General features: G+C 36.5%; 2 protein-coding genes across 7 annotated transcripts in view; one reads left to right on the top strand and one right to left on the bottom strand.

The window, feature by feature from the left end:
• Window positions 1-6: 6 nt before the first annotated feature.
• LOC105282014 lies at window positions 7-3189 on the bottom strand. The gene is made up of 8 exons (XM_011343661.3): window positions 3052-3189; window positions 2609-2713; window positions 2447-2512; window positions 2244-2359; window positions 1893-2165; window positions 1588-1798; window positions 1254-1474; window positions 7-1177 (listed from the first exon to the last, which is right to left on the bottom strand). The coding sequence occupies exons 1-8, from the start codon at window positions 3100-3102 to the stop codon at window positions 31-33; spliced, it is 2190 nt and encodes a 729-aa protein (XP_011341963.2). The 5' UTR covers window positions 3103-3189; the 3' UTR covers window positions 7-30.
• Window positions 3190-3328: 139 nt separating this feature from the next.
• The window catches only part of LOC105282015 (S phase cyclin A-associated protein in the endoplasmic reticulum), a 38837-nt gene continuing 32928 nt past the window's right edge, over window positions 3329-9237 (top strand). For 3 of the 6 annotated variants that reach the window (XR_003406750.1, XM_026970950.1, XM_026970953.1), the window contains exons 1-8: window positions 3329-3421; window positions 4825-5048; window positions 5184-6511; window positions 6790-7535; window positions 7606-8086; window positions 8152-8334; window positions 8418-8669; window positions 8740-9186. Coding sequence is in view for 5 of the 6 variants with exons in the window: in XM_026970950.1 (XP_026826751.1) it covers window positions 3351-3421; window positions 4825-5048; window positions 5184-6511; window positions 6790-7535; window positions 7606-8086; window positions 8152-8334; window positions 8418-8669; window positions 8740-9186 (3732 nt within the window). In the remaining variant the exon portion in view is untranslated. The other 3 variants (XM_026970951.1, XM_011343664.2, XM_011343665.2) reach the window with 3 other exon arrangements.

Here is a 9237-nt window from a genome sequence, read left to right as displayed (position 1 = left end):
TCACAATTTTATTAATCAGTTTTCGTTTTATTATTGAGAATTTTTATTAACTTCATCATTATCACTTGCATCGTTCATCATTTCATCCTCAGAATTCTCGCCACTTCCAATAAATATTTCTTCCTGAAGAAAAGCAGGCGGTAATTTTGCAGCAAATCTCGTAGCTTGAGTTTCAAGGAGAACGTGGGGTAAAGATATAAGAGATTCTTCATCTTTGTTCTCACAGCTTTCATTGGATCTATTAAAAACATTCCTATCTCCTGGCGTTTTTGTGGGATCTACTTCTTCTGGCTCGTTCATTTTTAATAAATTAAACGAATTGCTACTTATTTTAATCCCGCAAGTAGAAGTCTTCTCTTTGTAACTTGAATTAAGCTCATTGTCTGTTGACGTCGACCGCATATTCTTATAATAATAAGAAGGTATTGGTGGTGGAGCAGGTATGTGTCGGCACTCCTTGTTTGCGTCGTTTTCTGTACTTGCTGTAGGATCCTTTGTTATACCTTTGTATATACATTGCTCTCTGTTTGTCGGTGTTGACCATAGATAATAAGAAGGCATTGGTGGTGGAGTCGGTGTACGTCGGCGTATTTCGTTCGCGTTGTCTTCTACAAAATCCTTTGTCATATTTTTGTACATACGTTGCAGGGCATTGGATTCTCTTTCGGACATAGACTTATGTTTGTCCACCAAAGCTCCTCTCAATTCGTTCATAAAACTTTTGGCCAAAAGTTTATTCAACTTATATTGCTCCGATGAGTACTCGTCTGCATCCTCGTGTAAGGGCTTCTGATACTCCTCCTTGATGTACTCTTCAAACACCTCGTCGAAAATCTCTGGATCCGAGTCGATTATTATAGTGGACAAATCGGGATCCCGATTTATTGTAGCATCATCGGTTGCTGGTGTATTGCTTCTGAGATTATCGAATTCCGATCTTGCCATCAACAAAACGACAAACTCTGCCAGAGTTTTAGCCGCATCTACCTCCTTGAATGCTTTGTCCAATCTTTCCATAAGTGCCTTGGCTGTTTCCTTATCGATACTAGTTTCCCGATTGATGCAGTCATCTATATCTTTAAATATCGAAAATACTTGACCGTAGCTGAATTGCAGCTTGTACGAGGCCAAACCCAATTGAACAGTTGGATCGTGCCACTTAGCTCTGTTCTGCGCCCTAAGAAGAAATTTCATGTAGTGCACTGGTTGTTATAAGAAATATAAATGTGCAAGTTCAATTTATTTTAACTTACTTGTGTCGAATTGGTTCAACTTTGCAAGCATGATACGTATTAATGATTTCTGACAGTCGAACCTTGTACATTGTCAATGTTTTAGCCAGCATATGTATTATATAAGCTAACTTTGTTTCGGGCATCTTGCGACAAGAATGCGCCCAAGTATTGCTGTCATACGCAATAGCTAATAAATATAGCATTTCTGATTGCACCAGAAGGTAGGTATGATACAATTTCTACAAAAAATATAACAATATATTGCACAGATTATCACAAAAATGTGTATATTTAGAGATTTTAAATGTTGTTAGAAATATATTATAAATTCAGCATCACTTTTTTTATATACCTTTAATGTTTGATAGTTGATTTCGTCATGTATTTCAAAGGCATCATGTTCAAATTTCGTAAATGATTCTTCAGTAAGCACACTTGTTGGCAGTAATTTCGCAATTGATAGAGAAGATTCATAATATATACTTGACACATTTCCCATAAATTGCACCAAAGTGTTTGCGAGAAGCTGTAAATATTGCAACTTTTCGCCTAAACAATGACTACTGCAAAAGAAAAAAAAGATAACGGTCATATCTTTTATATTTAGATCTGTATAGAGTACTGTAATATTCTTTCTGCTTAAACTTATACACTTACAGAAATTCTTGAGAAGTATCAAAACCAAATTTTATATTATAATCACGTTGCAAAATTTTCAGACTTTCTTTACACATTGCAAAAAGCTCATTTTGCAACGATATAACATTCCTTAATTCTCTATTTGTATAAGAACGTAAATATTTTATGTAACTGGCACAACAGATTGCTGACGATGCAAACAATATTGGAAACACCTTATACTTGCACATTGAAATACATGCTGAAGAAGCTAATATAATTCCAGTCACAACTAATTCTTGTAATTTTATTCTGCGAACAGAAATAAAAACATCAATGTTAATTCTGAAACATTAGTTTTGCCATAACATAGCAGTAACCTTTAATTACTTTTTAGAATTGCTATTGCACTTGACTAGAAAATTATTTATCGCAGAAGAGTGGTCAATCAATAAAACCTCATTCTTCAGGATTACACTTAATTGCTTTTCAGATATTTTATTTTCCTGTAAAAAAATAAATCATTATGCAAAAATATGGTGTGTGTATAAGTATGCATATATTGTACACACATACATATAAGAAAGGAATACCTGCATAATCCAAGAATAAAATGATATTAGTTTTACATAAATCTGTTCTAGAGTGCTTCTGACATTCTGGAAAAATAAAAATTGTTGGGACTGAATGTAAAGTAATTATATTTAATCAGAGATAGATTTTCACGTTATGTACAATATATAAAAATTTATTACGATATGAAAATTCTTTTTTTCTTCAAGATGTGTTTTCTTGGGAATAGACACACTTTCAAAGTCTGTGTAACCCAATTTTGATAGATGTTCGTGAAGAGCACTACCCTGCAACGTATATATATTTATGAAGATATTGAATTTTTCTTTAACATTGTTTATATTTTTAATCTATAACTTTATCATATGAAAACCAATACATGTTCTAATAAAAACGGTATACTTATAAGGGAACCACATCGTATATGTATTAGGATATTACAATGTAGTAATAATAATCAATTGTGGAAGAAAATCATTATATTGAACGTTTGCATACGTAAAAGACGTGTACATGGATGTGTAAGGTGTATAAATATAACCTTACTTTCTTTGCTTTCAATGATAATATAGTCCCTTTAAAATCACAGAAATTTGTATAATCTTTTTTAAAATATTTATCGTACTTGTATTACAACATCTTCATCTTCTTCATCGAAGTTATTTTCGTTCTCCATTGTTATTCAATATATTATAAATCAAGCACTCACAAGAGCATAAAACGTCTTACGTCTAATTACAAATATCTTCTATGAAATGAAAAATGTCAAACATCTTAAAAATTCATGGTATTCATATTATTTCACTTTTCCATCGTTTTTAATTTAATTTAATAGATATTTCCAATTATCGAAGAATAATCGACATTCATGCACTTGCTATACATAAAAAGGTTTGTTCTTTATTGCACTTTCTGCATTAGAGTATGTACACTAGAGACACCAAAGCGTTCTTCATTGCGGTGCAACATAACCAAAATTCTGTTCTCTGTTACACGTATGTACTCCTCTTGTTGTAATTTTCAGTTGCGGCCCAAAATTGATTCGAAGGAAGGTTTTTTCAAAAGGTTTGGAATCAGTTTTGGGCCGCAACTGAAAATTTTTAAATTCATCTATTAATCCTCCCAACATACGTATAAAGTTTCAAAATTTAAATTTTTGGGGTCACGATGTTCCCTTGTCAGATGTTGTGACCCCTAAATTTACGGTTTTCCTTTTTATTCGTAAAATACATTCATACAAATATATAATTTGAATGAGCCGCATGTTGGAGCCAAAATGGTGGATGATTGCTTTAGTGACTTTAATTAATAAATGCAGTAGTATTACTCAACGGTAATTCAGTCGTAGCTTATTTTCAAGCAGTACAAATTCACAACGAAAGAGAAAATTAAATTTTTAATGTAATTCAAGACCGAAAACGATTAAATAAAATTATTCAGACAATACGATTCAACGATCTTAAATAATGTTAAAAAAAAGAATAAAAGGAAAAATGTGAGAAAAAAATGTCAAATTGCGTTATCGGATCTCTTTATAATTCTATATTTCGCCATGTTTTTTTCTAATCAGACACTATGCATCAAAGGAACACCGACAGGAAGTTGCAATACCATGTATCATGCTATTCTCATCCTTCCCCCTCCCTCATATACCTGTGATTTACATATAGCATTTTCAGTGCAACCAACGAAGCCTCGTGAAATGCGTGACTTGTGTTTATCCATCTGATACATAACTCCGCGTGAAATGTGCATCATTCCTCAAATGTCACTCATGAAATGTAGTCGCGCGAGGAACGGGCTATCATTTTGCAATTTCATATAATCGTCAGGCAGAGAGGTGAGTCGTTTAACACGCGTATAAACACAGTTGCGAGTCATACGGCGTTTGACAAGTAGCAGCGCATTGTTAATAGCGGGCATTGTCATCGCTGGATAATAGCGGCGATGTGCAAATTGCGATTGTTACTACGCACAAGATGCGTCTGTCGATGCGTGTATCGTATCGAACATCGCGATCTCATTTACCGTTAAGCATGTGTCTACAACGCGATAATATAACCTCTGACTCTGCTGTCATGTCATTCTAATGTCACCGTAACGTTACCGTAGGTCGTGTCACGCGCGATACAATTATGCGAACGCGATGCAAATGCGCGACGATTCTATTTCAGTATTTAAAGTACTTTCGTTAGATAATTGTTGAAACGAAAATTTGTATTGAATGTCACTCCATTTTAGTAGATATTTTATTTATATTTATGATTTCTAGGATATCTCATGTCGTATTTTATTTTATATATTTCCCAAAGCTTGGTAAATTATTTTTATAAATAGTGACACATTTGTGTGTCAATTTGCAAAAGCTGTATTTTCATCTTGTGAATTGTTATTTTAGATATTCTGAAAAAATGGCAGATGTCAGGTTACTCATCCAGGAAGAAGGTCGAGCAGCCAGGAACTTGGTAGCTTTTAATGTGCCTGTAGGCACAAATAACATAGAGAAGATTACCAAAAAGCCACCCAGTGTACCAAGGCAATCTCAGTCAAGTTCAACAAAGCGGTCAATGAAACCAACCACAAGAGTAAGATCTGCTTCTACAGGTCGTGATAAAAAATCTGGTAAGCCGCTTTTCTCAATGTGTATTAAAAGATTTTATATCAACAAGAAATAAACTATTGTTATATAATTTATTGTTTTAATATTTTTCATTATTATTATCTCCTCAATTTTTAAGTATACATATGTTTAATCAGAATTACAGGCACGATATTGGGCCTTCCTATTCGGAAATTTACAAAGGGCAGTTGATGGTATTTATCAAACGTGCGAAGAGGATGAGAGTATTTCTGAATGCAAAGAAGTAATTTTAGTGCTGGAAAATTATACCAGAGATTTTCATAATTTAATAGAATGGTTTAAAGTTAAGTGGGCTTATGAAAATTCACCGCCACCATTAAGACGAACTCCCTTGGCTTGGGAAGTTAGAAAAACTTCGCCCTGTCGAATATGGAACGCAACAGTAATTCCAAAATCTACCAGCCCCTTGCAAAGAGCAAGTCCGACCGAATCCATTTGCAAAAGTCCGGTGGACCAAACCATATGCGAAAGTAAAACGATCGTAACGGACAACAAAATTAATAATGTAAAAGAAGAATATGTCCATAAGTTATTAAAAGATAATAAGAATAATGTCTGCAAAAGCTGCTTCACCGATATTAAAGAAAAGCGTAAGAATGGAATAGACAAGGTAGGAAATCAAGTCACAAATAAAGAAAAATCTACATCGACGAAAGCACTGAATAAAAGTTTTGTAAAACAATCTGTGCAATCAAAAACGAATAGTTTTGTGGATCGAAAGACATTAAATGATAGTGTGACATGTGATTTAAAGAATAAGGTAGATGTTAGAAATATTTCTAAGCACACAAAGGAGTATTCGCACGCGAACGCTGTAAAGCTAGTTGATTCTAATTTATCTCTAGAGAAACAAGCATGCAAAAGTGATAAAAATGTTCAGCTGAGTCCATGTGCTCCTTGCGAGCTCACGCAAAAAGAAGTAAACGTTAAAGATAGTAAAACAGATAGCAAATTACCATGTAATAAAAATAACGTTGGATTAGGAAAAACTGAAGTTAAGATAAAAAATGAGATTAATATTAATGTTAAGAAAGATAATATTAAAAAGTGTGAAAACGTTAACGCCGAAAAGTTAAGTGGAAGAACACCCATTGACCAGAGTATCTCTGAAAAAATAATTCAAGTTGATTGTCAAATAGGTAAGCACTCCGATGAAACCGATGACAAATCAAGTAACAAGGATACTCCGAGTTGTACAGTAAATGTATCATCTAATGCATATAATCACTTAGATAAAGCTCCGACGGTAGCTGACACAAGCAGACCTGCCTATTCAACTGTGTCGCAAACAAAATCTAAACCGCAATCGTCAACTTCGTTCGAAACTCCAAAGTTTACTCGAAGCAAGACTTGCTTGAGCGACAAAAATTTACCTGCTTCACGTAAAACCAGGCCTGGCACCTCCGTTATAGTGAGGGGACGCTTCCAAACTCCTGAAAACAAGGTATTTATTCATTAATAGCATATATTTAATCGAAGTACAACATTGTCTATAAGATTGCTAATAATGAAAAAGATTGACTTGAAACATGCCGCATTATATATTTTGACAATACATTTTGTTTAGTAATGTTACCTTTGAAACTTTCTAATATGTTTGCAAACTTCTGGACGTTAATAGTAATATATCTATTGCACATTAGTCTCTTTTCATCATGAAATGTCTGTACAGTTTTGCAAATTTCTTAGAAATTTAATTCAAGACTATGTATCTTTTTTTAGTTATCTGATCAAAATGCTCTGAAGAAAGATCAAAATAGAGATATAAATGGATCAGTAGAAGTATTAACTAAACAAACAGCAGCTTCAAAGACAAAAGATGAAAGTGACGGTTGGCAAACGGTTAGGACCCGTTGTAGGAGAGGGAGCACTCATAATTTAAATATGTCCACCCGTTTCCATAAACCGAGCACTGCTCTGTCCTTACCAGCTTTATCAATAGAAAGTCCATCGGAAAAGATAAAGAAGACCAGTTACACTCCTGATGGAAGCAACAAACAAAAGAAGAAATGCATTGTAGGAAAGACGGGCAAAAACATGAATAACGAGGTTGAGAAAGTTAAGGGAGAATATATGACATCTACGATTAAGAGCAATCTCGAAGATACACTTAAAAAGAATACGCTAAACTTGTGCGACACTAATTCAACGTCAGTGATTGCAGCCATCTTTAAGAACGATGCTGAATTACTTGAGAAACGCATGCAACAGTTTATGGCCGCCCAAGCGGAAAGAGAGAGAATCATCTTAGAGGAAGAGAGAAAGACGGAAGAAGCAGATTCTCAAAGGTCTCAGCAGTTATCGGACGAAGAGGCATCCTTAAAGCGGCAAATTTTGGAGTTGGAGTCAACCGAGATCGACATTGACACAGAAACGGATGAGACGGATGGCGAAATGGTGCTTGAAATGGAGGACGAGCCCGTAGTACCACTCAGTGTCGTTGCTGATGACATTAGCTTAGAAGATAGGTAAGAATAAAAGTTGCGTATTATTTCGTACTCTGATATAATCAGTCACTCGTCAATATTAATGTTGCAGATACGAAAATATGTTGGAAGGAATGTCCTGGGCAGAACGAGTTGATACTCTCGCACAGCTGCGCGCATTGGTGGCTCGCCATCCCGGACGCGCTTTGGAGTTGCACCAAAAGCTTTCGTCTCCGTCACGGAAAAGGTCGCTTCCTGAAACGTTAAGAAGATATCAAGCAAAGCAAGCCTGCGCGCAGCACAAGCGTCAAAAACTATTAATGGAAAAATCGCAACGCCTGCGAGAATTACTGAATAAAGTGGAGGACGTTAAGAGTGCGAAAAATCAGTTGATAGAAGACAAAAGAGTCAGAATGGAAATGAGACTCAAGAGAGCGGAGGAGAATCGAACACAACACTTGCTGGAAATAGTAAGAAAGGCACATGACGAAGATTCCAAATTAAAGGAAATAGCGTTTATCAACGAACTCGAAGCACAAAATAAGAGACACGATTTTATGGCGCTCTGTCAAGAACAAGAAGAAAGATTACAGGTATGTAGCAGATAAAAAATGGCAAGCAAAGGGATTTTTTGGTATGTTGGATTTGTCTTGCATAGGGCATTCAAGAAGAACGTCAACGTCGCCAAGAGGAGAAAGCTGCGAAAGAAGCCGCCGCTGAAGAACGTCGAAGGGCCTTGGAAGCGGAACGGCAGCTACGGATACAGAGAATGAAACAAGCGCGCCGTGAACGTGAGGAGAGAGTTGGCAAAATGCAACTTGAAAGAGAAAAGGAACGACAAGTAAATGAGCTGTAATCAGATTTTCATGTATTATATTAGGATGCTTAATTCGAGTCTCTGAGACATTAATGCGGATTCCTTAGGAATTGGCAAGAGAAAAGGCACGAGATCGCGAGGAACGCTTGTCGGCGCTTCACGCGGCTCAGCTTGCGAATCAAGAAGAGTTACAGAAGAAAATAGCGCAGAAGCAGCAAGAATCCGCCAGGAGGCACGTGGAGAACATCGAGCATATTCGGCAGCGTGCGGTCGAATCCTCGATTTTGAGATCGGAAGAGGTGCCGCCCATCCTCAAATCTTATCCCGCTCAGAAGCAATGTTCTCTGTGTAGCACCATCGTAAGCCTCGTCTCCAGTCGCATGACGTAATTGTTTGGTCGACAAGAAATTAAATTCATGTATTTCACAGATATCTAACGAGGTGCACCTCCTGTGCCACTTGAAGGGAAAGATGCACCTCGAAGCAGTGCGGACAGCACACGACAATCGTGAACCGTCCCGTGACGAGCTCCAACGTTTCAACATAGCGCAGATACGAGATGTCCCTGTCGCCGTAGTGAATAACAACAACGCAGACAGCAGCAAAGCTGCGAAGGAGAAGCAGAAAGCGTTAAAACGCCGGTGCAGAAAGATAAAGCAGCGCATGAGTTTACGCGGACAGGAGTGGGAAGATAAATACAAGAGCGACGCTAATCAAAATTTATCCGCCGAATCGGCGAACAAGGCGAAATTTCGGCGCAATTTGAAAGAGCTAGATAAGCTGTACAATAATCATTCCAAATCTGCGTGGTCGACTGTAGCGCTCGCTGCTTTGGAGCGCTGCCTGGGCGAGATTGTTCGAGCATTCTCGAAATCGGTAAGTCTTATAAAGAAATCATTTCTCTTCTTTGTAGATTATTATATGCAT

Source organism: Ooceraea biroi, chromosome 7 (assembly GCF_003672135.1).
Source record: "Ooceraea biroi isolate clonal line C1 chromosome 7, Obir_v5.4, whole genome shotgun sequence".
Taxonomy (NCBI): domain Eukaryota; kingdom Metazoa; phylum Arthropoda; class Insecta; order Hymenoptera; family Formicidae; genus Ooceraea; species Ooceraea biroi.
Note: the sequence above shows the minus strand (reverse complement) of the source record. Positions and strands in the feature narration are given on the sequence as shown.

What these genes read in the sequence shown, in the direction of transcription:
- LOC105282014 (XM_011343661.3), bottom strand. Translation starts at nt 3,102, where the DNA reads ATGGAGAACGAAAATAACTTCGATGAAGAAGATGAAGATGTTGTAATA. An exon ending in AAAAAAAGAATTTTCATATC is followed by an intron (nt 2,513 to 2,608) that starts GTAATAAATTTT and finishes TTATTTTTCCAG; the next exon opens with AATGTCAGAAGCACTCTAGA. An exon ending in TGCAATAGCAATTCTAAAAA is followed by an intron (nt 2,166 to 2,243) that starts GTAATTAAAGGT and finishes TTCTGTTCGCAG; the next exon opens with AATAAAATTACAAGAATTAG.